The following is a 26,751-nucleotide window of genomic DNA, read 5'->3' on the forward strand; positions in this document are numbered from 1 at the left end:
ACACCATCTCCACTTATGCATTGGGTGTTTCGGCTCTACGCCCTATTATGTCTGTGGGTGCCTTCGCTCGGCGTACCATCCTACCTGTAGGTGCCTCCAGTTCGCGCACCATCATGCCTATGGTTGCCTCTACTTTGTGCATCCTCCAGTCTATGCACCATCATGCCTATAAATGTCTCCTGTTTACACACCAATATGTCTGTGGGTGCCTTTGCTTTGCGCACCATCATGCCCGTAGATGCCTCTACTTTGCACATCTTTGTCTTTGCACTGGTCACTCCCGCTCTACGTACCATCATATCTGTGGGTTGCCTCCGTCTATGCATTGTTCACCTCTGCATTGTGCACCATGATGCTTATGGGTGCCTCCATTCTACGTATCATCCTACCTATGGGTGCCGCACATCATCCTGACTGTGGGTGCCTTTGGAGTCTCCTAGGATTTAATTTGTCTAGATTCCACGAATCCGCAATATGCTATCTGGGTTGTAGAATTAAGGTTCGAGGGCATGGTAGACTCGGGAGGTATAGGAATCTATTAATTTTGATTTAAATAATTGATTCAAATGTGTTTAAAATTGTTATTGAATTTTTAACTAAAATACATGAATACTATATATTTTTTAGCATAATCATATTTTTTAATCTTGATTTCATCTTATGTTTAGTCGGTTACGATGTTTTGATTTTTTTATCTTTTAAAGAGAGAAATAGTACTTTTAAAATCGATTAGAATATGATTTATTTTATAAGATTTTAAATAATTTAGATGTGTCAGATAAGCAACACGTATACAGAGAGAGGCATATTTTAGAAAAGAGATATATATACGTAGAGGGAGGAATATTTTAGTATGAAATTTGATATAATAAAAGTTAAGTACGCAGTTTAACACATTCAGAAGCCGTAACTTGTTTCTTCTACGTGTTCAGATGATGATCATTATTTGTTGTTTCCTTATTTTTTCATGAGCTAACCTAACAACTCCTTTGACTCATCAGTTAGTCTTACTCTTTATATTGGCAGTGCATTTCTTGAATTATATAATCACATGGTGCATTCATATATATGTTTCTGATAGGAAGGATAGTTGGCCACCAATATCAAACCATGCATGGGAACTCCCAAAAATTCTCTGATTTGGAAGTGTCAGCTATCAGTTTTGATGCTCCTACAAGTAAAAGTAATCAACCCCATTGTCACCTTGTGAATTCGAATTTGAATTTGAATTTGAATTTATTAATGCCAGTAAATATCAGTCAACAAGTTAAGCCAAAAGGTTCAAACTAGCTAGTTTTTAGCATATGAAAAACCAGCAAATTCTTCATGGATTTACCTTTTAATAGGTCGTAGTTTAGTTTAGTTTTGCCATCACCCTGTAAACGCTCTGTTTGATTGAATTGTGTCTTTGTTATGATTATGAATTCAAAGTTGCACAACATCACGCAAGTTGGAAATCGATTAGACTTTCTTGCACAAAATACATTATCTGCTTTTGAAATCAAATTAAAATAAATAAAAACAAGTCGCCATCTCATAACTCCTCAGTTCTTCACCTTATTCACCTTTTTTTTGGTTAATAAAATAATATTAATCCGTACGATGAAGTGGGTGATGAGACGACTACAGTGATCGCTGCCTGAAGCAAAGTCAAGCTTCCCTTTCACCCTTTCATTACAGCAGCTACCATCTCTGATGCCAATGCTACTCGATCTAATTAAGTCGATCTTTTATTGATTAATTAAATTAACCATGAGCAAATAAACAGTCATTAGGCTTTCAAATCATATCATATACTAATGCACTGAATTCCAAACAACAATAAAGTTTCTTTCAGTCAAACCTAAGGCATCTTATTCGACTGTAGAGAAAAGGACACCTCACGAGCAGTATTAACTACTCCAAGAAAGAGTCCACTTGAGGACGTATACTATATGATATAGAACCCATTTTGGCAACCAAATACGGCAGCAAATGCTGCAAATCCGCCATGTAATACTTGTCTTTCTTTCTTTCTTTTTTTCTCTTGTTTGCTGATCTAAAACATATATGGCCCCTGCTTTCAGTTTACTAATTACAGTGTGAATATGAAAGGTTCCTGCAGCTTCTCATGCATATTCAGGAAACTTCCTGCCTTTCAGAAATAAAGAAAGAGACCATATCTGATCTAGTAGAGATTATAAAATTGGATAGCAGATATAGCAGAGAGATTTCAGTACCTACTATAAACTATTTTCTACCCTGATGATTCTTTTCTGATGATCATTCATTTACTATACTTTTATCAGGGTTGCTCCCGTGCATTGGGGCAGGGCAATGCTGTAGTTGGGAAGAGACATCCATGCACACGTCAACAATAGCTAACGACTCAGCTCTTGACACATGTCCACCATGAGCTTGCTATATGTATATATATATATGTATATATATATATATATATATCATGAATAGATTTTGTCAAAAGGGAAGAGGATAGTTGGGTTTGACTCTGAGACGTTGTTTAGGCAACAAATGATTGGTTGAAACCTTGACAAAGTCTTCAGTTTGACCAATATTTAGGTCTTTACCTTGCAATTTTCATGTTCTCTGTTTATCAATATATAATCTATATATTGAATTTATAAAGACAAATAATTATTTCTTTTATGAAAGACTATGAAAGACAATAAACAGAGATTAAGAGAAATGAAGAAAAGAAGGCCGACTGCAATTAACATCCTTGTTCACAAATCAAAATAAGTGTCCATTAAACAAGTACAAAATATTGCTGAAGTTGAACATTTGTGTACAGAGAGTGACAAAATATAAGTCAAGGGATGTTAAGAAGAAATGTGGCGAGAGAGTTCCCCTTGTGGCCTACACTTTTTCAAAAAAAGCTGTAGCCATGGAGGACTTTGCATGCAATTAATAATCATCCCTTATCATTGAGACCTTGAAAGCTACTACATTAATTTCAGCTAGAAGTAGTATATGCTAGCTCCAGTTTTTTCTTTAAAAAAAAAAATAAATTCTTTTTCTTTCAGTTCCATGCGTTTTGCACGCTTTACTAAATTAATTACAAAAACTGAGATGAATATGTATCATGAGTTCGTAGAAGAGAGATTCATAGCCGACAAAATATACAGTATTTAACCTTCCCCTCAGGTTTGGCATGGTCAGATAATTAACTCCCTACAACCCAACATGCACTAAGATTTCCCCCATAGATTTATCCTGCGTCATAAGATCCTCCGATATATAATTAAGAGCTGATGGATTTCTTATCTGAATTAATTAAAACAAATCACAAGTCAGACGTCAGCACATTTGTCATGGGGGAGGAGCAAGTCTCGCAGTCGCAGCGAGAAGGCCGTGAATGAAGAAGGTGAAAAGAGCCTGCAGTACTGCATGTTTACTAGCTATATATACGTGTCAGATCTTGGTATGTGACAGAGCTCCAATGGAACGAAAGAGATAATTAAGGAGTCCTTCCTGTTCTTTGTTTCCTCTCCTCTTCGCTGCCTTTTGGCCTTCCTTCCTGTGCCAAGTCTTAAGCCATGTCATGTGTTACTCTGCGGCTGAGAGATGTGGTGGATGAGACACGTCGCGACTGTGATAAATAAAGGACGGCACCGAATCCGTTTGACTTTATTTACTCCTTCCCTGCCATTCGTCTCTGTCTTCATTCTATATAAACCATAAACACAGTTCATCCTCCTCTCCTATCAGAATCAGATACTACTTGCTATTGCTGCCTTTAAGTTCGACCTCTCCTTATCTATCTCTTCTCATTTCCCCAAGCCAACTTTTCTTGCTCGAGTTGAGCCTTTGCGGTGCTGTTTAATTTATTGAGATGGGGAGAGCACCTTGTTGCGATAAAGAAGGTCTGAAGAAAGGTCCATGGACGCCGGAAGAGGACCAGAAGCTCATCGACTACGTACAGAAGCACGGACAAGGAAACTGGAGATCTCTTCCTAAGAAAGCTGGTATGTACGTTACGTTGCTACTTAAGTAAAAGCATGAGGTTTATGAGATAAATTAATTGTTGACTAATTCATGGGTGCTTGGTTAATTCACAGGGCTCGCAAGGTGCGGCAAGAGTTGCCGGCTCCGGTGGACGAACTACCTCCGGCCGGACATCAAGCGAGGAAGGTTCTCCTTTGAAGAGGAAGAGACAATCATCCAGCTGCACAGTGTGTTAGGCAACAAGTAAGATCAACTCTCACAATTTTAAGAAATTTAAAAGGAAGATAATTAAAGCAAGTATTTATCGTGATTGCTTTTGATTTCTCTTCTTCAGATGGTCGGCGATTGCGTCGCGTTTACCGGGAAGAACAGACAACGAGATCAAGAACTACTGGAACACGCACATCCGGAAGAGGCTGCTGAGGATGGGGATCGATCCGGTGACTCACGCTCCTCGGCTCGATCTCCTCGACCTCTCCTCGCTCCTCGCTTCCTCTTTCTGCAACCCATCGTTGCCGTCGTTGCCCCCCTCGCAGCTTGACTTGTCGAGGCTATTGGCTGGCCTCGACGGCGATCTCCTCTTGATGGCCACCAACCTCCTTTCGTCTCAGTATCAGAATCCCAACCTCGCGCTTAGTGGTCAAGGCCTACCGCACCAGGATCAGCAACAACTGCTTCAATTTCCATCTCAACAGAGCTTTGACGAGACTCAATGGATGCAGAGCGCTAATGCGAGCCAGTTGCAGTCCGATGTGATCACGCCGCAGCAGACTAATTACATCGGAACTAATTTGATGCATGCGCCGTCGTCGTTGACGCAATGGGTCAACGGCGGCGGCGCCTCCTGCGCGGACGGTGGCGGCGGGAACTACAACTTGATGTCGGTTTGGTCAACGCCGGCATCGTCGAGCCTGACGCCGCTGAACTCACCGTCGACGACGACGCACGTGAACAGCAGCACGGAGGACGAGATGGAGAGCTACTGCAGCAGCCTCTTCCAGTTCCGAACCCCTGCAGACATCGGCAACCATGTCATGTAAACCAGATTATATATATATGTCGATTATTTCTTTTTCTTTTCTTTTTTTTCTTTTTTTTTTGTTCTTAGCTGAGAATGATCTGAATGAGTAGTGCAGTACAGTGTCTGTTATCTCAGCCGTATTCAAATGATGTCTCATGTGTTGATATATATGAACAATCATGCTTTGGCCAAAAAGACAAGAACAGGAAAAAAAAAAAGATCTTATTAATGTTGCCAATTCAAACACAATTCTATTATCTTATTAAAAGTGCAGATTTAAAACAATTTTTTAAATATAAAAGTGTGTGATCAAATGTAAAATATTCATATAGGTTGCAGAAATAAATATATAATACGGTTAGTAGACTTGTTTTTATATTCATAGCTCTCGTTGCATCCAACACTTTAAATAAATAATTAATTCTACTAGTCACTCTTACAACAGTGCTAGATTCTTCTTACATTTCTCAATTAATTAATATAAGATAAAATAATTAGTTTTGGATCACTCTAAAAGTAATTAATCATTCTCTCAAATTGATACACAACGAATTATATAATACAAATAATTTTTTTATCTCGTTGGCCTTATATATAAATAAAATTGAGAAAAGAATTACTAAAAAGTAAGGATGAAACATAACTTTTGTTTACCAAGCTCCTAATTAATATTCCTCGCCTTGAAATTAAAAGTTATCTCCATATAATTTGTTTAAAAGATTACAATTTAATAACACGGGTAGTTTGATTTCTAATTATCTCCGTGCTAGATTTTGATTTATTTTATTATCGAATTCGCTCATCTTAATTTTTTTCAAATTAATATAAAACATTCTATCCACTACTTAAATCATCAAAATACTATAATTAAGTATAATCATAAATAAAACATAATCCCTAGGAAGAATATTTAAATATCAGATGATATATATGCAACATCTCCCACCTTGGAGCGTTGACATCCATGGCAGTACATGCTTACGTGTAGCGATCGGGGTCCACTGAACGCTTCAAGCTGCGTGGGTCCCACGTGAGACAACGGATGTACTAGCTAGACGGGGACTTTGTCCGATCTCAGCCGTTCATCGTCGGCATCCCCGGACGCGTGGCCGACGATGTGGACGGTTCCGATTTCTTTCACGTGACAATGATTGTATCAATTATTGATACCGTGGACATCTGCATAAATTTCTTTTCTTTTCTTTTCCCATTTTGTATTTTGGTGATTTTATTTTTTTGCTTTTGTGTTTACGCTAATGTTTTTGTTTTGTTTGCGGTGTCAAACATGTTGGTTTACAAGATGATCTACACATATTACTCAGACAAAAAGTCCAAACGATCCAAGAGTTAAAGGTGCATGTATTTTGAAAAAAATCAAATAATATTTTCCAAAAAAGGAGTTTTTAGATCTTTTGCGTTTGGATTATTCATTCACGCATTCGTACAAGATCAGTGGATGAAATCGAAGGCTTCTCTCAGAAGAAGAGCGAGCGGTTGCATTCATTCCCATCAGCCTAAAGAAAACAAGAACCAGCTTTCCCCGATCGATCGATGTGATATTTGATTATTTTCCACCATGCATGAAATTCTTAATTCGCATAATTTTCGCATCACCAGCACATCACCGAGACGTTGAATTAAGAGAAGGGAGATAGAGAGGAGCAGCTGTGTTTTGCCTTGTGGTCGCCGACGTCTCCTTCAATTGCAAGCAACTCGTGTTTTTCTCTCGCCGGCCGCCGACGACACTTTCAGAGCCACATTTTTGGAGGGGTTCAGTTCATACTCTGTTAATTTCCAGCATTTTCATCCTCTCGTCGTTGTTCGCTGACCGACAAACAAGAAAAGGCCAATTTTGTTGCATGTGCAGGTCGCTGTTTGAGTAAACGTGTGGCTTTGCAAAGTTACTCTACCTTGCATAGTTGTGAATCGAAAAATAATTTATGCCACATTCAAAAAGAATCAAACTTGGAAGATGCAACTTTTTCAGAAAAGATTAGATTAGGAATAATCTTATCCCCTTCGTACAATATTATCCATTCAATTACAGAGATTGAGCAACCTTTCGACTACACATTAATGCAATATTATCTAAACCAACGCATTCAGGCCGCCACTTGCATTGAAAAAAAAATCATTTAACAAATATATGTACCTTTCGCCTATTAATACAACATTTTTAGTTTCAAAATAGTTACTTTATTCATGTTAATGGACAAACAACAACTACGTAGCATAGGCTGTGTATTTTGAAGTCTAATTTACAAGTTAGCTATTTGTTCTGCACCACTCTGTAGTTCAAGATCAAGTCTTCTGGCTTCTTCCATATATATGCTCGAACTGTAGCCAAGCTCATTTCAGGTGACAACACCTGCACTCATCAAAAAGAGTAGAACATCATCAGAGAAACAGAAAAATAATAATAATAATGTTCACATATTGAAATATGAAATTTAAAACAAAAATAAAAAGGCCTTGTGGAACTTTACCTGGTTGTTGCATAAGATTTCGATGCATGGCTTTATCTTTTGCCAGGGCTTCATCCCTGATCGTAGTGAGACATCTCCAAGTGAAGAAAGCTGAGACTGTCCTGTGCTCAATCCCAAACCAGATGACCCATCAGAGCTTCCGCCATCCAATGGTTTGTCAAGAACCATCTTTTCCAATACATAGTTTATTACCTGTAAAATGAAATAATGCAAAGAAGCTATTAGGACAACCAACATGTATCTATAAATATCTCATGGATGTTTGTATGACAAAGTTTAAGGCTACTTTAGATGGAACAATTCACAATTAAGTAGTTAGAAATTAATGGCTAGTTTTAGTGTGTTAAAATTGCATTATGAAAAAAAAAACAAAAATTGGCATAACATGGATCAAACAGAAACAATGTCCAATATCCTAACTTTTGCAACAAATTACATTTTTTTAATATGTAATATATTAATTAGCTGCATTTTAACTTGAAAGGAAATTTTAGGTAAAAATGGATCCAAGTAGAAATTTATGATATCGTGAATATAGGAGTGACTGTCGTGCACACAAGCACCAGCTCAGAGCCTACAACACGTATTAGATTACAGCAACTTCATGCACAAAACAGTATAGTAGCATACCTCATACAGTAATCATGTATTTCTGAAGCGTGACAAAGATTAATTACTTAAAACTATAACTTACTTTGTTAATCCTCAATATCCGAGGCGCACTCAATTTGCCTTGTGTTATTATTTGCACATTTGAACCTTCACAAGCTTGCAAATGAAAGCTACATCTAATAATAAAGAACAAAAGAAATTCAGAGGCAAAAAGATAATTGAGATAAACAAAACAACCTACAAATTATCTTATGCACATGTATATGATCTTATTAACTGATCTGCAAAGGAAAATAAATATAGAACTTTGGAGGTTAAACAAATAGAAAAATTCATCCCACAACTAACTTTAAACATGAAATCCATGTGGTCCGGCTATCAACTGTAGTAAAAGAAATGTATGGCAAAGTACGAGGCAAATGTAGTAGTTAAAATGCAGCCTTTTATCAAGAAAATTAACTTATTCAACTATAATGAGAATTTTGACTATAGCTTGCCAACAGTAAATAGTCACAATAGGAGAATAGCAACTTTGATTGTCATAGTGTTTGTCTCATGTTCTTCAGATATGCCATTGCACCTTCTACAACTTAGTGGTTTGAAGAAGGAACCAAGCCTACTTTAGTTCTTCAACTTAGAAAGAGAACCAAACATAATACGAACTAACTGCAGAGCAATATATTTAACTACAATGGGGAGGAAAGAAGAAAAGTCAAACTTACAATGCATGAGCATATATTTAAGCATTTAAGCAAATATAAGAAATATAATGGGACAGAAAAGTGAAAAAGAATGAAAAATTTTGTAAGCAGAAGATCGAAGAAATGTGTTACTTTGTGTTTTCTCTTGCAGGTAATCGGCCATTTAAAACACATTCCATACACCACCAAGGAAGATCCTTCTCATCTTCTGTTCCATCTAAATCCGTGATCTTCTTTCTCCAAGGACCTCCATGTGAACCCTCTGTAACTATCGATGGAGGTGAAACTGTTGAAAATTCAAAAGAAGGGAAGGCTGAGAAATTGCTGTTGTCTGAACCATCATCCACCTCAATTTTCGAGTGTGGGTGATTTCTGACAATATCATGTGTAGATGCAACATCTCCATTTGATGAAGTGTGTGCCCCAGATCTATGCCTTCTTTTAGCCATCCAGTGAACCAACAAACCACGAAGTGTCTCTTGAGCTAGGTTTATCTGGAAAATTCCAACATGAGATAAAGCCCAATAGGGTGCAAAATTGAAAAAAGACTTATTTTGCTGACTGCAAATTTAATATCAGCTGTCCACCATTTAGCATATACACATCTAGTCTATTAGATCTAAGTCGCTCTATTTTCATAGATATCAAGCAATAATTTCCATTCGGCACAAGGTGGTTGCTTTGAGAAGCTAAAGTTAGTTTCAAAAATACAAAAAATGGTTAAATGTTTTACCTTGAGATCCTCTGGTGCTCCTACCATATTCAAGTCCACGGCATACATCTCAGCAGAAAAGCATTGAGGAGTATCCATATGGACAGACAAACTTCCAAGCCGTGTGTCCATTGTAAACCATGCAGGTATACTCACCTTTGAAGAATAAACATCAAAAGGTTTCTTAGATGTTGAAGATAACATGAGAAAATGAACAGTGCCATCAAACATGATCCATGCGTGAAAATGTACCATTTCAAATAGCTCTTCCTTCTTTTCATCAAAAGACACCTGCCGAGTGTGGAAAAATTGCAGAATAGTTTAGATAGATTTCCTTTCAGCGTACTATAGCCACAAAAATATGTTCTCAAACCATCCATACAACATATGGTATATTAACTTTAAGTTCGAAAGAACCTTGCCATAGTCCTCAATCACAACACCCTTGGTAATCTCCCACAATTTAACAGAATCAGCTGTATCCTGTACGAATATGTTACAATCTTGCAAGGTTAAAATGGAGACATAAAAGTAAACCAACGATCAAAATAATTACAACCAAGAGTGCAAAGAAAATTTATAACACAAGACATCATATTCACCTTGGTCATTACATGCCTTCTGTTGTTCAAGATTTCATATTTTACAATTCCTGGGATTCCAGAAATGGTGAAAGATGGTTCTTTGTATACAGGTACCTACAAAAGGAAGGGTTTAATCAGATCTTTCAGAAAGAAAATTAACCTCCAAAGAATGGGAGTGATAGTTAAGAACAATTCTCGGGAATTAATTCCAAAAAAAAATGAAGTAGGGACTTAAATATACTGTAACACAATCAGTACTAGAGACTATTGGACTGACATGAACCTATTACTCATAGAAGTTGATGGAAATTACAACTTACAGGGGCTGATCCTTCTAAAGAAGCTCTTGCCCTTGTGAAAGACAAATTTCCTGCTAAAAAGGAACCACCTCTTTCAAGAACTTTTTGTGGATTCCGTCCTTCAGCTGGCAACCTATGTACAGATGAATCTGTAGTCGCAATCCATATACTATCATCTTGTAATGTCATCTGTAAAATAGGGTGTTCTTCTTTTGTATAAAGCAAAAGGCTTTCTCTGGTAGACAAGTCTGTCAGGTACAACTAATAAAAACAGAATCAAACAACATGTGCAGATTAGGGAACAGATAAATCCATCTTTATAAAGGGCAGGTAAGGAGAATTACTATACTTACAGATTGGTCTCTCCCACCACTATAAACATGTGTGAATGCTGGGTTACTGGCAAGAGCCCATACAGAATCAGTATGGACAGCATAAGAATGCACACAACGTTGCTGACCAAGATCCCATAGACTACATACAGAAAACAACAAAGACTAAAAAATTAATTAAGGATAAAGCACAAAAATTTATTGATAGATAATCCATGAAATGAAAAAAAAATGAAATGAGTTTGATGCTTGAAATCCAAACCAAATTGCAAGAGTGTTTAGTATGAGGATATTTCTACCGGATCATTGAATCAGATGACCCTGATAGGCAGAACCTGCAATGAAGATTAATAAACAAATTTTCATAATTGATGGCAAACAATAATTCTTGAAACAAGAGAGTAACATCAAGTGTCTCCAATTACAAAAAGAAAAGAAAAAAAAGTTTAAGACTAGTTGGAAGTTTGGCTACTAAAGTGACAATAGATTCACAACTTTTTACAAATTCCAGAAAAAGAGAGTTTCCTTGCTTTGCAATAGCATGAATAATTGGACTCATAAGCAAGATCCTAGAGTAGAAGCCAAGAATCATAGACGCAATTTGACATTAGTATAGTTTAAAAGAATCTAGAAGAAAATAGCTGCAGAAACGTATTAATGCATATTCTAGTTACTGTTGGATGAAACATTCACATGAATCCAACTGAAATGCATAAATAGATCATAACACCAGAGCAAAAGGATGAGAAACATAATTTTGTTGGTCTTAGCAGAGGGAAAGAAGTATACACCTTCCTGTGGAATCGAGAAGCAAAGCCCTGATGTTGTCAGTATGCCCTCTAAGCTTCAAAACTTTTGAACCAGTTCTCGAGTCCCAAACCCGTATAACCTATAGAAAGTCAATAGGTAGGCAAATAAATATCACAATATTCACATTTGGAAAAGTCTCTTTTCCACGATTTAGATGTGGAATATGTGGATTCAGAATTTGAGCACCTTCTCAGTTCCACCAGAAACAAGCAAGGTCCCACTATCATTCATTGCTAAGGCATAAACTGACTCCTTATGGCCTTTGGCAGCAGTTGGACAATATCCACTAGACTGATTGTTATGAAAAGATATGCTGTTTCCCACATTAATACCCCGTAGGCTTGACATTGGAGGTCCCACATTCCCATTAGAATGTTCATCTTCTTTTGGATCAACAGACTTTGCAACTGGAAGGAGAGCTGCATCAATGTCCCAAATGAAAACCTCCCCACCAAGCCCCGCAGAGGCAACTATGTTGCTCTAACACAGTTAAAAGTAGAAAATGAATCAGATACTTCAATACAGGAGTATATGAAACAAAATATATATATATATACATATACACACACACACACACACATTAGACAACTAAAATATCAACATATATAAGATCCAACAGAAAACAAACTAAGCTACTTTCACAGTTAAAAAAGTTAAATGGAATACATTTTTCTCAGCAGCAGCAAGACAAATGACATAGTCAGAATGTTGACGAAGAGTTCTTGTGCAAACACCATCAGACAAGGGATTCCATATCTGTGGAAAAAAGAAAAGGACGAGTTAAAATAGACTAATCTCTCTGCATCAATAATAACCATTTCTAAATGAATAACCTTCAGGGTAGTGTCTGAAGAACAGGAAACAAGGTTGCTACCAGCCATAACTGCATCATTGACCTGTATAACAGCTGCAGATTAAATAAAGGTAAAGTAAACTAAAATAACACTATGAGATTTTGTTGAAATGCTGAAAGAGAATCTTGGTTAAATTGCTAATTGCATATTTGCCCTAATGCAAATATAACTAGAGCTTTTACACAGATTTTGCATTAGAGATCTACTAAGCTATTCCTACATCCTCACTGCAGATTTCAACGGTGATTAAATATTTGTATGATATACCTGAATTGACTTTATATACACCAAAAGTATACTAAAAACGTTATTGATACATTAATTACTACAATAATAATCAAATCTGCATGCCTCTGATGTATTAGGAATGATTGTACCAGTTATAAAAGAAATTGACACATGAAAAGTCTGCATAACATAGAATTCAATAAAATGCAAGTGAGATTAACTACTCAGTTCCCTTTGGAAACACATACTGCAGAGTATGTAGTCAAATTCTTGGTATTACCTTTTTTATAAGAGGTTATCTTGGAGCATTTAGTCAGTTCATTATTTAATACCACTAAAGAAATCTTAAGGACCAACAATGTTAGTATTGGTTTTATTGTTATTATGCTAGCCAGTTTTCTACAGGAAAAGATGGGATAGATACACTACAAGGAAAAAGAAAAACGAAGAAAGAAGTTTAATGGAAAATACCCAATCAACATGGGACTCAAATGTAGCCGAATAGGTAACATCATTTTTGCTTAAAGCCCATCTTTTCAATGTCCCATCTCTACTCCCCGTGAAAAGATAATCACAACCGCCAGGAGTTGTGGAGTTTAGGACAGCCAAACAATTAATACCTGCACAATGCTGCATACAAATGCAATAATTTGAATGAAACAATATTTTTGATGTACAATACACAAAATATATCATGGAACGGCAGATCAGGAACATCATATACTAGTTGGAAGGACAACAAGAATCTAATGGAGACCTTTGTGCTATCTGCATCATTCAGTACATATGTCAAGCGTTTCTCCTTCCGAGGACGTGATGAATTGGAGGTGTTACCTGCACTGCCCACGCGGTGCATTGCAGCTTCAAGCTTTCCTGTAATATCTTTTCAAAGTCTGATGAGATTATCACTTCATAAAACTGCTAAGAAATATAGCAAGAACATACTTGCATAGATAATTGCATAAAATGTGAAACCACATATCATCTTTGGTCAAAAATAGAACATGTCGCACTATTATATTGCATCAACCATGATATTAATTTATTAAATCAAAATTGGAAAAATTTAGGATCAGACATAATATGCACAGCAATTTTCTGAGAGGCAATATATATACTTCTAATAGTCATCATCTTCTTCATCAAGTTGGGTTATCTCAATCATTTGGGGTCAGCTTCGGTTCAGAGGAACCTTATCTTTCCATTTTGAGTTCTATACAAAGCTATCTAACTAGTACCATTAAAATTAATTTTATCATTTCTTTTATTACATTAACTAATGTTTTCACTCTCTACCCTTTCCACTTTTTTCTAGTAGATTCAACTCTTACTAATGTTTTCATTGATCCCCCTCTGCCCTTTCCACCCTTTTCTGTAACAGATTCATCCCATTCTAACAATAAATAAAACAGAAGGGGAAGAAAAGAAATCTAGTTAGTACAACTTTAAAAACTGATGCTAGATTAAGAATTAGGAGAAGTCAATCGAATGCCATTCACACATCTTGATCGTGGTAGTTTACATGTTGTATTCAATATGAGACTTTTACGCACATAGCATTTACAATTTCCTGGTGTCGAACCACCCTCTTTCTCATTGTTTACATGTTAGTATTGCCATTAGAAGACAAGGAAAAGAACTAAACAAGGATTGATCCTTGTAAATCAGCTCACACAAAACCAGGAATAGAATCAACGTCAACGAATAATATTCACTAATCACTACCCTACGATCTGCAGCAACAGAACCTAATGAAGTTCCATTCCTTTTCCTTAAATATTCTTCTGAACTCAACAATATTCTATGATCCAGGAAGGATGATCCTTCCCACAAAATGATTCTCAATTCTGATTTAAAGAGCACGACGACACACGTCGGTCAAAATCACATATTCATAATAATTAAATCATGATTTAGGAGAAAAAGGATCCTGCGGATCACCTAAACGCAAGGGCACACTCACATCGAAGAAAATGACGGGCACAGTAAATCCAAACAAGACGAGGAGGGGCAGATCTTACCTGCACCGAGCAGGGTGGCTTCCGATGGCTTACTGCTCGCCGCGGAGCTTACTCGACGGGCTCGCTGCCGTTCTGCTGCAGAAAACCCTCGTCTACTTCCGAAGGAACAAAGGGCGCCGGGAGAGACCGTCCGTCGGAGCGAGAGAGAGAGAGCGAGAGAGAGAGTCCGAGATTGACTCGAGGTGAACCGGCCGGGCCTGGCAATTCTTCTCCCATAAGGCCGGGTGGGCCCAATTTGAAGAAAATCCGGCCCATCCTAACTGAGCCCAAATCTGCCCGAGTCCATCATCGATCATCAGCCCAATTTGCTACCATTTGCATCTTAATTAGGTCCTATTGCAATGCAAGCATCAAAACTTAAGATTAAGAGTCAATTTAATTATTTGATTATAGTTTTGGCCTTTAAATAGAAGTTTAAACATTTATTGGTAACTAAACATGCATTTTGTTCATTATTGTATAGTATCTTTATCTAAAGAAATCTCTCAAAAATAAATTTCTATTGTTCATCTTCAGATGTAGTTATAATATATATATATATACTTTTTTTTTTTTGGATTTTGAAGAAGATAAAGTGTCTCCTATCTTCATCTGTGTAAAAGTAAATAATTTTATTCATACAATACGTCTTTTTTAAAGGAAAACTAAAAACAAATCTAAAATGTTTTTCTGTCTTCCACCCAAAATTTCTGCCAGAAAACAGGAAGACTGAAACCCAATTACCAATGGCTTTTGTCTGACATATATTCCACTACCCTCATACTGCTTAAACAACTCAAACGTCAAGATCCCAAAGCAAACAAAAATATTTTTAAAAAGAAAAACAAATCACAAAAAATTGTATGCTCAGTAATTGATTATTCTTTAACATTATTAAATTTGATTTTTAATCAAGAAAGATGATGAAGTGGTGTGTGGTCTGTGCCACCCACTTACAGCATCAAATTCAAAAACAGGAACAGAAGCCCACCCACAATTTCCTCCTCCCTCATCTCCCTTCTGCTAAATTCAGCAATCACTCGATCGACTTTCCAGCCAAATTTAGCACCTGTTCCCATTTTTCACCATTGCAGTTACAATTTAGTTCGATCATCATCTACGAATGCTAAACTTAAACACGGTGGTTAACTATTAACTAATGCTATCTTAATTAATCAGTTTCATCTGCTTCAGCTCTTGTTTGCATGCTCTATCTGAAACTTCCTCCGAACAAAGCTGCAGTAGGGTGCCAGAAATCACCGGCCGTCTCACCGGCCACCGGGTACGTGCCGCTGATCGGAACCAAGCACAGCCCTCGGCTTCTCAGGTCAGCTAGCTGCTTCGCGGCGTCGCGGTTCTCCGGCTGCGGCTCGTTGATCATCTGCATTAAGTTTGGCACCTGCTTTTGCTTACCGGGAAGCCCATCTTTGAAGTAGGGACTACTTAGAACCTAAAGTTCAATCGAACAAATACATAGAAAGTTAGCGATCGCATTGTTGTTGCATATGAACTATAAATACTGGAAGTTGATTAACGCAAATGGCAGTGCTTACGCCGACTTGATCATGGAGGAAATTGATGTAATCAATGGCTTCTTGGAGAACTGATGCAGTGTCAGTCTGAAATCAATGTAATCAGTGATTTAATGCGCATATAAAGATTCATAATTTGTTCGCGATCGAGTTAATTAAAGGGAATATATACCTACCTTTCCAAAAGGCGAAACTAGTTGCTGAAGGGCAGTGACTCTGTCCCCCAACTTCTCCTTCCTCACCTTCATGTTAAAAGACTCGAGATAGTACAAAAGCAAGAGATCGATGATGGATCATGATCTACGGAAATCTCATCGATTGGACGTACCTTAAAGGGCGGTAATGGCGAAGAAGAAGCCGCCTCCACCCGCGGCCTTTTCTGATCGCCTCCAGTTTTCTTGGCGGAGGAAGAAGAGCATGCGTCATGAGTTGCTGAAGTGATCATCTATGAGCACAAAAGCAAAATTTATAAAGGTTCCAAAATCACGATAACATACATATTTTTCCGAATTAAAATTTATATATATACCTTGCGGCCACAAGTAGTAGTTTTGGAAGCTGGAGTTGGAGGATGGAAGATCGAGTTGCCAGTTGTGGTGTTAATATTACACCATGGAGAAGTAGTGTTGCCGGCGATGAACTGCAACTGGTTATTTACCTCTTGGCTTAGAAGAGGCGCCTTAGGCCATGATCCATAAGAGCTTGGATTAATACTGCTGTGATTAATCGATTCATCACCAGGGCTGGAACTATACTGCTGGAACAAAAAATTATGGTCCATGGCAGAAACCATGGGAGAATCCTGCTTGTCTATGCAAGTTCTCGAACCCAGTTCTTGATCTTGCAGCATGGAGAGAAAAGTCTCAGGTCTTTCGCCATTCCTGTATGCGTAAAAGAAAACTATCATATACATGCATGAAATCGATCAAACACCACGCGAGCATAAATAGATGACCAAGATCACGTACAGTAAGGCTTGCGTCCAGGAGATGGAGGAGGGATCGATGAAAGAATGAGGGGCGACTTCTTGGAAGGTGATGGAGCTGCCACAAGCTGAGCCTGAGGACTCGTCGCAGGACTGGAGATGCGGTTTAGCTTCGCTGCCCAACTCAGTTGCAGTGGCGGTGCTCCACCAACTGCATCTACCTCCGTTGCTCATCATCTTGTGCTCGCCGGCCGTGAGCCGCTTCTCTCTTGGCTTCTGGTTGCGTGGGAGGGAGGGAGGCTTGATGTTAGGGTTGATGAAGAGAATATCGGAGGATTGATCGAGGATTTGACATACGTATATATTGAACCTTCAAGAGAAAGCTGAAGCCAACCATTATAAGTCTTTGGAACTCGTCGTAAATTGCTATGTTTTCACTTTACTCTCTATAATTCAATTAATTATAAGTCCTAAATACGTACTCATGTTCTGCTGGATTGTTCTTTAATTATATATATTTAATTACTTGGGCAGAAATAAAGGAATATGATGCAGTTTCTTTTTACTTTAATGGATTCAAAGTAGAGGCGTAGAGGCGTCGAGCAGAGTACAGTCTCTCATTAACCTTGCTTTCCTAAACCCAGAAAAAAGGTAGAAAAATAAAAGAAAAAAGAAGGGGGAAAAAAGAAAGCTGCCCTACTTTGAGAGAAAGAGTGAATCACACAAGAAACAGGTAAACCAGCTTTTTCCCTTTTATAAATTTTCATCATTAATAACAAGTGGTCTAGATACACATGATCTCGAGAAGGAAGCTAAGCCATGTAAAAGATTTCTTTTTGGATGAAAGAAATAGAACATTTATCACGATGCTAAAAAAATAAAGTTTGCCCAGAGATCATAGAGATCTTTATGAAAAGCTAGCACTAGTTGACTCGAGAACAAGTACTTGCATAGTCCATGGTTAAGGAGAACAAGCTGGGATTATCCTTTAATTATCCATGTTAATTAAGATCTGATGATTTTGAAAATAGAGAACCCTTTTTTGTTAATATTAAAAAAGTGAAGTTTTTCGAGTAAATCTCCCAGGCAAGTGAAATAAAAGGTGACGTCATGCTTAGGACCTCGCTGCCGTAAGTCAACGTGGGCCCGGCTTGGCTTGGCGTGCAAATTGCCCACTAAAGCACCGGGACCCACCTTCCACAAGTCACAGACAGAGCGCATGGGCATTTTGCAGTTGCCCCCCTCTTACTCAATGAATCATTGCCAGGTCCCTCCCTACTCGATCCCCAGTTAATCCCTCGTTATAATTAATTACGTTACATAGAGATATCTACGGGTTGACTTGTGTCGAGCACTCGATGACCAACGACCCATTAGTGACGAAAGGTTTGACTTTTCAAACATTTTTCTAGTCTTCTTCGCTGTAATCTTACCCCTTGTCCTTTTGCGCCTCTTCAAATTCAATTCGCTTGTGACATCAAAGTCAAACGCATCCAGAGATTTTGAGAGAATCTAGTCATCGCCCACTTTAAAACTGTGCTTAATTGGTAATGACAAGAAAGTTGACTTCGTTCTCTTCCTCAATTTGGACTTTGTTTCTTAAAATCTTTTTTCTTTCTTCTTCCATGTGGACATGAATTCGATTCACATGGTGTGATTGGTCAGCTCTCAAAGTCAATTGTCCGCCATGGTGATCGATGTTTTACTCGTTTAGAATTAAATAACCATGAAAGGAGATCATGACAACAACTCACTTCCAAAGTTTTTCCAACCCAATTTATCATGACTTTCAAATGACACACTAGTGGACAAACTTATAACCTTAACCTCATCATCTACCTAGCAAAGTCAACTTCTATCTATTGAACTAATTTTACCATGACTTTCGAACTACAAATCACTAAGCTAGACCTAGTCATTTAGTTAGAATAATATAATGCAAATTTAAATGGAAATAGAAAAGATATTGATCGATTGCTAGCTCATGATCTTAAATAATCTTGAGTGGATATGATCATCAAACTAAATTTTCATACAAATCTACGGGTCCCATTGATTGACCCTCTACTTAAATTATTCCCATATGTAGCTCTAAAGTAGCTTTAATTAGTACCTTCTCAAAGGTGCCAAAATCCCTAGCTTGATCATTAAATTTTGTTAATGCATGCATATATATACTCCACTGTGGTTGCTTTTTTGTTTTTTGTTTTTAAATTAATATGCATCTAATGCTCTTCTAGTCTAATGACTAAACAATGGATCGAATTCAATAATAAGATATATGCAAATTAAGAACAGCACTAAGGAATACTTTTTTCGAGGAATATTAAATATATCATGGGATTGATCTTTGAGAATAATAATGATGAGATTCTTTTTTTTTGTTGTAAGAGTTTGAGTCACTCCATTATAAACACCAGACCAGCTGCACTATGTATGTATATATTATATACTTTAGGTTTTGATTGGGCTCGCTGTATATTTTAGTTTTGGATGAACTGTACTTGAGAGTACAATTACATGGAGAACAAGTTCTTCATGAAAAAAATTGCGAAGAATTTTTGTTTGTTTGTTTGGGAACTTAAATGGATTTTATTTAATTAAAGAAGAAAGGATAAGAACTGTATCTGAAACTGAACATGGATGGCACTCTGGTTGACTTAGCAGTCATCATCGTCTTCTTCTTCTACTACTTCTATGTCACTGCTTTATCACCTAACCTTTTGCCTGATACAAGTAACAATTAAGCAGAAAGTCAACTCCATGTCAAAGTGAAACCAGACTTCCACCATGTTTAGATTTGCCAGTATCTGTCAAGATTATTACTTTATGCCACAGGCCATTCAACATTCAAGAAAAAGAAAAACCCAACGATGAGGCACTGAAACTAAAATGTTTCTGAAAGAGACGAACAGTTGCTCGGCCTTCTTCAGGATGAGCATCAGCCCAATAAGCCATACTTTGAACTAGCCAAGCTGCTGCTGGATTCCTGCAAGTGCAACTCCATCAACCTCAAAAATAATATTTTTCTGTCTTTTTTTTTTCTTTCTTTCTCTCAAAAAGTGTTTTGGGACTAAGTGACTCTGATCCCTTCTTTTCTGGGACTTGCCCAGTCTAACTCTGTAAGTGCATTGATCAGCAGCATGCAAGGAATGAAGAAAGATGTTCTTCTTTAAACACTAAAGCAACTCTCCATCATCACCAACATCGATGACACTTATCCATCAACCTGCCCAGCTCTATCTGAACAGACTCACTTCCATGTTTCCATGAGTTGATTATCATGTTTCATTCTTTTCCTTTATATATATGTATATATATATTCTTTCCATGCTCTTAATCATTGGTGTCTAAGCAAGATTAATCATCGGGGTTAATTATATTAATTAGCTCGAGCCAAAAAGAAGCATTTGAAAATTTTAGATCTTGCTTGGAGCTCATAACCATGAGTAAAATAAACAAAGTGGTGCTGTGGTTGGCTTCCTCGAGAAGTGCTGCCTGCTTAATTAAAGTGAGATTTAATTAATTTGGCATTAGAATATTAGATTATTTTATGATGGAAGGACTCTTTTAGTAGGCCTGTTATTTTGATATATAGATTTTAACTTAATGACGCAATATACACTTGTCATTTTTAATCAACATAAGTTAATGCTAAGCTTGTAAAACAGGCTTCAGTTTAATACTTTTCAACTTCATTAGAGTGTCAATGGGCTGTCCTATGTAATTTGGAAGGGAAGTAAATCACGGAGGATTTCATCCAATACAACGGCCCTTTGCATGAGGAGTCAGAACTAATACATTAATAATTATAGCAACATCATACAGATAATAACTATAGCATCTTGAGAAGGGTAGTCTTGATCTATCGTACTATAGATTTTTACTATATATTTAAATTTAAAATTGTAAAAAAATTGAATTAAAATGAGAAATAGCAAATATCGATAAAGAATCCATTAGATTTAGTATTTAAAAATTTTAAATAATTATAAAAAAAATTTAATGCGCCTACTTTTGATAGTAGTAGTGATCCACTCACTTTATTATTGAAACAAAGACATAGCATTAATTACTTTAATACTAATATTTTTTTAATTTTTCTTTAATATAAATATATCACTTAGAATTAAATTACAATGCACTTGATATATATTTTATAGAAATAAATGTAAAATTAAAATAAGGAGATGTGGTTTTAGGAATTTCTTTAAAATATTTGCCGTTTTATGCGAGAGTAGCCCCACATAGGGGGCCGCACCAAAGGAGGACCAATCAAACGATGCCAACTCATCTCTTCGGGGAGGGGTGGAAAGGAAGAGCCCCTTCTTAAACCCCGCTGTTGCCTTCCTTCCCTCGACGACACCGGCGAGCCATGGCGAAGCTCTCGCCTTTCACCGCCGTCGGGACTCCTCTTCCCTTCATAGTACTCCTTCCATTCTTCTTCTCCTCCGCCTCCCCCTATGCGGGCGGCGCCTCCACCACGATCGGAGACCTCCTCAAGGACCACGGCCTCCCGGGCGGGCTCCTCCCCAATGCCGTCGATTCCTTCGCCCACGACCCTTCCTCCGGCCTCCTCAAGGTGCGGATCGGACGCCTCTGTTATGTGCGGTGCGGGGACGAGCTCTCCTTCTTCGATCGCGAGGTGCGTGGCAACCTCAGCTACGGCGCGATCCGGGGGGTCGAGGGGTGGTCGCAGGAGGAGCTCTTCTTATGGCTCCCCGTCAAGGGGATCGTCGTCTCCGATCCGGAATCGGGCGTCATTCTCTTCGACATCGGCCTCGCTCGCAAGCGGCTGCCTATCTCCTCGTTCGAGGACCCGCCGGATTGCCTCCCCGGAGAGGAGGAAGCGGCGGACGGCATAGGTGAGTGGATTAACTCAAAAAATGTCCCCATTTGCTTCCATTTCAAATAGGAAAGGTCAGGCCAAGGTCGGGTTCATGTACTCTCCGAGTAGAATGATTTTACATCCAATTCGATTGATTCTTTGTCTTCATCTTCAAAAACACATCTTTTGTCGCATGGATATTTTTTGTTTCAAAAACCTGTGTTTTATGATCGGTTTGCAGAGCCTCCATTTTCCCTAAAAACCATACTTTTTTCCTCTTCCTTTGCATGATTATGATCCCTATAAATCTAAAAGGATTTAATAGTTTCGTTAAGCAACTCAGTCGCATGCACATTTTCCGACATTTGATTTCATGCAACTCAAAAAATTTGCTGTAACATTTGTTTCTTGAGAAAGAAAACTGGATTTATAATTATATCTGAAATCGAGCCCCTTTCCACTATAATTTTACAGTATTTCTACCCTTCCAAACAGTGTCTTTGGCATGCTGCACTGGACAAATGATCAAAATGCTTCTTAGCAAACGCATTCTTGTGGCAAAACGCTTTAGTGAGTGGGAAACTCTTTTTCAATTACTACATTTTAGGATATATATTCAATACTATTACAATCAAATTCATCCTGATATATCTTTTTAAAATTCTGTCGACTGTAAAATTCGAGGCAGACAAGCTCGGTCACCTGGATTAAACAATTCCTATTTTCAAACCTGCATGCAAGAGATCCATCTGCCTGTGACCCTGTCATTCTAATCTGCTACCCTAATATTTTAACTTTTCTTTCATAATGTTGGCCTTGCAACATCTCCGAAGTCCTTTATCTGACACTCTCTAATATGTTAACTACTTAAGAAAGTTTTTCAGTTTCTTTGCCTGGTTCTTCCTCGTGATCTAACAGTGACTGATAGCATGACCCTTGTCTTGGTCCTACGCTATTCTTCTCTCCATGGCCATCATGTAAACTTGCACTGCCCATTCTGACTGTTTCCTTTGGATTGCAGAACTCCTTGGCAATGGCAGGAAATTAAGGCTTGCATGGGGCAGCAGCAGAGATATATAGTTAGTTATTAATGAGCAGAAATCCAAAACAATTTTCCAGATCTTCCTCATCATCATCTCTCCTTGTAATGAAACTAATTATGGCATGTTCTAAACATGGGAAGGTTTACATGTGAATGGCGAGCTTTGCAAACTTTGACGTACGGAATGCAGAATAAGATTTCATCAGCTCAGCTTTGTGATGGCTTTTAGACTACCATTGTTCGTTACTGATGCAAGTTATCAGTGATGTCACTTTGAGATGTTATGTTGCAGTTGCAGGGCAACTTTGTGAATTAACCATTTAAATTTTTACCTAATTTAAAATAATTTATGTATATTCATACCTAAACATGCATCTTGTGATTACTTAATTAGCTTCTATACTGTATTAACTTGTTTGTTTTTGTCTCATATTTGCACGTAGGCCAAACATATATAACGAGAGAAACTTCAGTGGCAGTGGTAGAGTTCTTCCATTTTATTCTCGCACATCTAATGATACAAATCAAAGAGTTGAAAAAAAAAAGAATCAAAGCAACAAAACAGAACAACAAAAATGGAGACAAAGAACATTGATTGCTCCATTTTAGCTAATCAAAAAGAACTCCTGCACCTAGTAATTAATTGAAACACAACCCAGCTGTCTAATTGATCGCGTAGCACTTCTTCCTGATCTCTCCTGCCGAGCCAGTGAGCACGCCGACGTTGCCCATGTTGATCATGGAGTTCCCAAAGTCTTGGAAGAACTCCGCCTCCGAAGCACCGGCATGGCTCAGCACGTAGGCTTTCGTCAAGGGGTGCGTCAGCAGAGCCTCGTCGGAGTGGAAGACCCCTCGTCTCTTTGATACCTCCTTGTAGTAGCTCGCGTCGAACGTCCTGAAGCTCCCTGGATCCATCTCCACGAAAGTGGTGTTGTCGTTGGGTTTGCAGATCGTCCTCAGCTTCGCCAAGTACTCCTTGTCGAGTGTTGGATCAACGTCTGCAAGGTTGGCCTTGCCGGTGAAGTTGTAGAGCCGATCGTTGAAGGAAGAGCAATGAGAGATTCCAATCGTGTGACCACCTAATTAATTGCAAATGCGTTAATTAAGAACACAACGAACTTTTGAATATTACTAACTATACATAAATTGCATTAATTGTACGTACGTACCTGATAGCACAACAAGGTCCTTGACACTTAATCCTTTAGATCCAAACATGGAGATCAATGTACTGATGTTTGAAGTGGGAGGAGGCAGTTGATTTGTCTCATTGGCAAGCGATACGAGTCCATCTCTTCGACCGGTCGGCACAGGCCAAAATGGCCCTTTGCTCTGAATTATGAGAATTCAGAGCAATTAGGCAAGAACTGAAACACACACACACACAACACACACACACACACATATATATACTTACCAAAACCACTGCATCTCTAGCCACCAAAGCAAGGACATCGGCGCAGGATACGATTCCAGGACAAGCTTCTTCCAACTTAGCCTTCACCCTGTCGATGACTCCGTACCCTCTCAGTGATAGATTCGGCCTTGCATCCTTCTCGGCCACATTGCCATTTGTGGAGTCGAGCAACACTGAACCATCACATCCCTGCAAACACAAACTCATTCATTCTGTCTCTTTTTATAGTGAGTTTTCGATTAGTAGAACAGGAGCATACCCTCACGAAGCAATCATGGAAGTGCATCCGCAAGAGAGGAGCAGCGAGGCTCGGAACAGGGTCGAGGATTTTCGACACCTCCTCGAACACGATGGCTTCAGCACTAGGACAAGTCTTGCTGTAGAAACCAACACTCAAGCTCTGTGCTTCTGCTGCGCCTGCTAAAAGGCCAAAAGCAACAGTGATCAAGAACACGAAGAGAGTTTTAGTGGCCATCTATCTTAATTCGATAGGGGACTGAGCTTTATCAGATTTTGATGCTGAAACTAGGAGGAGGAGAGAGTGCTTAAATAGAGTGCTTTCGTAATCTTTGCAGCTATTACTGAAACTATTTATTACGTTGCATGTGTAGCAAGTACAGTTGGGTGAAATGTTATCTAGATTGCAAAGTCATTCGAGCTCCAATAATGCCAGAATAATCATGCAACTGAACTTAATGATCAGAACTCAACTACATGTGGTCTTACTAACTATTGATTTGACCCAAAAGAAACAAACAAATCACTATTACTTTGCGTGTGGACTGCAAATGCATGTGCTGGACAAGCTTTTGAGTGTTTATGAACACTATCAATCATTGAATCAAATGATCATGAATTCTCTAAACTAGTTGATTTGGCAAGGCATGCACATGTGTTGGCTTGTTGAGGTCTCTGAGGTCCCCGGGACAATGGTGCAATGGTAGAACATCTGAATTGTAATTCAGGGACCCGCGGTTCGATCCCTAGCTATGGCGTATTTGCAGAAATTTTTCTCCAAATGGGGAACGCAATCAAAGGATGCTGGCCATCTGGATTGGCCGCCGTATGCGCTTCTTGATTTACCCTGGTGGTCGGTGGGAAACTTTCGTGGGATCGGACCGACCACCCTCAGAGATGTGACTATTGGGATTATCATTTTTTGTTGAGGTCTATGAGGACTCATGTTTTCTTGTAATGTTTTGCGGTTGCTTTTGAGTTTTGAGGTGGCTTAGGCAAGATCCAACACATAAAATAATAGTTAGATATGTTGGGTGTCTGGTGGATTGTCAAAACTGAGTTGTTAAGGACATGCAAACCGACGAGAGCAGTTGCTATATATGAAGTGAGTTGTTACGTTGAGGACAACAAATTATGAGATTAAATAGCATGCAAGTGTTGATTAATAATTATAATAATGGTCCAAAGCATGGACAACTAGAAGAGAGGAATAAAGAAAAGAAGAAGACCATTAATTCTAATGAATAATAGTTTATATTTGATATGTAATTCGTTTTATATTATTTGATTGTATTAATCTGAAATCAAAGGCTTAACCCTAGCTACCATTTTATCAACATCTACCATTATACTCTTCACACTTTCAATCATAAATAATGGAAGACCCGATTAGTTGATTGCACGGCAAAGGAAGTTAGCAAAAACTTACACATTGCAATTATTTTTTCTTCACCAAATCTTCTTTGCTTGACAAAATACTTTTTAGAGCATTTATATGCAATATCTAGGTGTTAGTTTAATGCTGAAATTTTTATTTTTTATTTTTTAAAAATAAAGTGAGCCGGCCAGGGGCATATTGTCCCATGAACCATTCCATTTCCATTGGACCTCCAAGAAGGCGATAGCAAGTGAAGAGAGCTTTTCCCAACCAATTAAAGTTCAAAACGCTAAGAACAACTAACAACTATTGAAGTTGAGACATCACATCTATCTAGATATCTTGTAAATAAAAAAAATCATTCCATTGGGGAATTAAGAAGCAATCATCACATCTATCTAGAAACCTTGTAAACAAAAAAAAAATCATTCAATTGGGAAAGAAGCAATCGATATAAGTTATCCAATGAACCAGATCATCAATCATCAACTGATTTGTCCAAACCATTTGAATTCTACTACATGAATCTTCTTCCCCATCCATTAAACCTACGCACAGCCATATACGCATCACTAGTAACCAATACAACCCTAAATTTGAAGATTATAGGCGTAAGCATCCTGGCTTAAAAATTTGTTGTCCAACTTTTACTCAATATGGATGAGGCAAAGCAAGGAAATGTTGAATCAGATAAGATTATAGGCAGGATGAACAAAAACAAGCAGCTAAGAGACAAATGAGATAAACAAAATATCTGAGACAAATCAAAAATGATATTAGCTTCAGGTGGAAAAACTATTACAAAGAA

At 38.0% G+C, this 26,751-nt stretch overlaps 5 protein-coding genes across 5 annotated transcripts; 2 read left to right on the forward strand and 3 right to left on the reverse strand.

Annotated features, from left to right (window-relative positions):
* The first annotated feature begins 3,643 nt into the window (after nucleotides 1–3,643).
* LOC141838806 (transcription factor MYB41-like) lies at nucleotides 3,644–5,138 on the forward strand. Its single transcript, XM_074726388.1, has 3 exons — nucleotides 3,644–3,965; nucleotides 4,059–4,188; nucleotides 4,280–5,138. The coding sequence occupies exons 1-3, from the start codon at nucleotides 3,833–3,835 to the stop codon at nucleotides 4,983–4,985; spliced, it is 969 nt and encodes a 322-aa protein (XP_074582489.1). The 5' UTR covers nucleotides 3,644–3,832; the 3' UTR covers nucleotides 4,986–5,138.
* A 1,839-nt stretch (nucleotides 5,139–6,977) lies between these two features.
* Nucleotides 6,978–14,752, reverse strand: LOC141839054 (uncharacterized). The gene is made up of 18 exons (XM_074726705.1): nucleotides 14,606–14,752; nucleotides 13,342–13,457; nucleotides 13,056–13,214; nucleotides 12,336–12,398; nucleotides 12,169–12,258; nucleotides 11,689–11,982; nucleotides 11,484–11,581; nucleotides 10,992–11,027; nucleotides 10,714–10,834; nucleotides 10,382–10,621; nucleotides 10,080–10,175; nucleotides 9,895–9,960; nucleotides 9,730–9,768; nucleotides 9,499–9,633; nucleotides 8,898–9,259; nucleotides 8,147–8,240; nucleotides 7,453–7,644; nucleotides 6,978–7,334 (listed from the first exon to the last, which is right to left on the reverse strand). The coding sequence occupies exons 2-18, from the start codon at nucleotides 13,438–13,440 to the stop codon at nucleotides 7,236–7,238; spliced, it is 2,283 nt and encodes a 760-aa protein (XP_074582806.1). The 5' UTR covers nucleotides 13,441–13,457; nucleotides 14,606–14,752; the 3' UTR covers nucleotides 6,978–7,235.
* Nucleotides 14,753–15,584: 832 nt separating this feature from the next.
* Nucleotides 15,585–17,358, reverse strand: LOC141842015 (transcription factor bHLH112-like). The gene is made up of 6 exons (XM_074730228.1): nucleotides 17,085–17,358; nucleotides 16,646–16,997; nucleotides 16,445–16,561; nucleotides 16,293–16,358; nucleotides 16,138–16,203; nucleotides 15,585–16,034 (listed from the first exon to the last, which is right to left on the reverse strand). Exons 1-6 carry the CDS (start codon nucleotides 17,276–17,278, stop codon nucleotides 15,795–15,797), a joined length of 1,035 nt encoding a protein of 344 aa, XP_074586329.1. The 5' UTR covers nucleotides 17,279–17,358; the 3' UTR covers nucleotides 15,585–15,794.
* Nucleotides 17,359–21,416: 4,058 nt separating this feature from the next.
* On the forward strand, nucleotides 21,417–22,949 carry LOC141837169 (uncharacterized). Its single transcript, XM_074724617.1, has 2 exons — nucleotides 21,417–21,906; nucleotides 22,891–22,949. The coding sequence occupies exons 1-2, from the start codon at nucleotides 21,417–21,419 to the stop codon at nucleotides 22,947–22,949; spliced, it is 549 nt and encodes a 182-aa protein (XP_074580718.1).
* A 473-nt stretch (nucleotides 22,950–23,422) lies between these two features.
* LOC141838900 (peroxidase 1-like) lies at nucleotides 23,423–24,834 on the reverse strand. Its single transcript, XM_074726522.1, has 4 exons — nucleotides 24,588–24,834; nucleotides 24,329–24,517; nucleotides 24,081–24,243; nucleotides 23,423–23,990 (listed from the first exon to the last, which is right to left on the reverse strand). The coding sequence occupies exons 1-4, from the start codon at nucleotides 24,801–24,803 to the stop codon at nucleotides 23,575–23,577; spliced, it is 984 nt and encodes a 327-aa protein (XP_074582623.1). The 5' UTR covers nucleotides 24,804–24,834; the 3' UTR covers nucleotides 23,423–23,574.
* Nucleotides 24,835–26,751: the final 1,917 nt, after the last annotated feature.

This window comes from Curcuma longa, chromosome 11 (genome assembly GCF_044706935.1).
Source record: "Curcuma longa cultivar G26 ecotype Majalengka, Jawa Barat chromosome 11, ITB_CL_G26_1.1, whole genome shotgun sequence".
Classification (NCBI taxonomy): Eukaryota; Viridiplantae; Streptophyta; class Magnoliopsida; order Zingiberales; family Zingiberaceae; genus Curcuma; species Curcuma longa.

What these genes read in the sequence shown, in the direction of transcription:
- LOC141838806 (XM_074726388.1), top strand. Translation starts at nt 3,833, where the DNA reads ATGGGGAGAGCACCTTGTTGCGATAAAGAAGGTCTGAAGAAAGGTCCA. An exon ending in ATCTCTTCCTAAGAAAGCTG is followed by an intron (nt 3,966 to 4,058) that starts GTATGTACGTTA and finishes GTTAATTCACAG; the next exon opens with GGCTCGCAAGGTGCGGCAAG. An exon ending in CACAGTGTGTTAGGCAACAA is followed by an intron (nt 4,189 to 4,279) that starts GTAAGATCAACT and finishes TCTCTTCTTCAG; the next exon opens with ATGGTCGGCGATTGCGTCGC.
- LOC141839054 (XM_074726705.1), bottom strand. Translation starts at nt 13,440, where the DNA reads ATGCACCGCGTGGGCAGTGCAGGTAACACCTCCAATTCATCACGTCCT. An exon ending in CTTTAGAAGGATCAGCCCCT is followed by an intron (nt 10,176 to 10,381) that starts GTAAGTTGTAAT and finishes TTCCTTTTGTAG; the next exon opens with GTACCTGTATACAAAGAACC. An exon ending in AGGAAGAGCTATTTGAAATG is followed by an intron (nt 9,634 to 9,729) that starts GTACATTTTCAC and finishes TATTCTTCAAAG; the next exon opens with GTGAGTATACCTGCATGGTT.
- LOC141842015 (XM_074730228.1), bottom strand. Translation starts at nt 17,278, where the DNA reads ATGATGAGCAACGGAGGTAGATGCAGTTGGTGGAGCACCGCCACTGCA. An exon ending in TCCTGGACGCAAGCCTTACT is followed by an intron (nt 16,998 to 17,084) that starts GTACGTGATCTT and finishes TTACGCATACAG; the next exon opens with GAATGGCGAAAGACCTGAGA. An exon ending in TAGTTTCGCCTTTTGGAAAG is followed by an intron (nt 16,204 to 16,292) that starts GTAGGTATATAT and finishes CATTGATTTCAG; the next exon opens with ACTGACACTGCATCAGTTCT.
- LOC141837169 (XM_074724617.1), top strand. Translation starts at nt 21,417, where the DNA reads ATGGCGAAGCTCTCGCCTTTCACCGCCGTCGGGACTCCTCTTCCCTTC. An exon ending in GGAAGCGGCGGACGGCATAG is followed by an intron (nt 21,907 to 22,890) that starts GTGAGTGGATTA and finishes TTTGGATTGCAG; the next exon opens with AACTCCTTGGCAATGGCAGG.
- LOC141838900 (XM_074726522.1), bottom strand. Translation starts at nt 24,803, where the DNA reads ATGGCCACTAAAACTCTCTTCGTGTTCTTGATCACTGTTGCTTTTGGC. An exon ending in TCCATGATTGCTTCGTGAGG is followed by an intron (nt 24,518 to 24,587) that starts GTATGCTCCTGT and finishes TTGTGTTTGCAG; the next exon opens with GGATGTGATGGTTCAGTGTT. An exon ending in GGACCTTGTTGTGCTATCAG is followed by an intron (nt 23,991 to 24,080) that starts GTACGTACGTAC and finishes GCAATTAATTAG; the next exon opens with GTGGTCACACGATTGGAATC.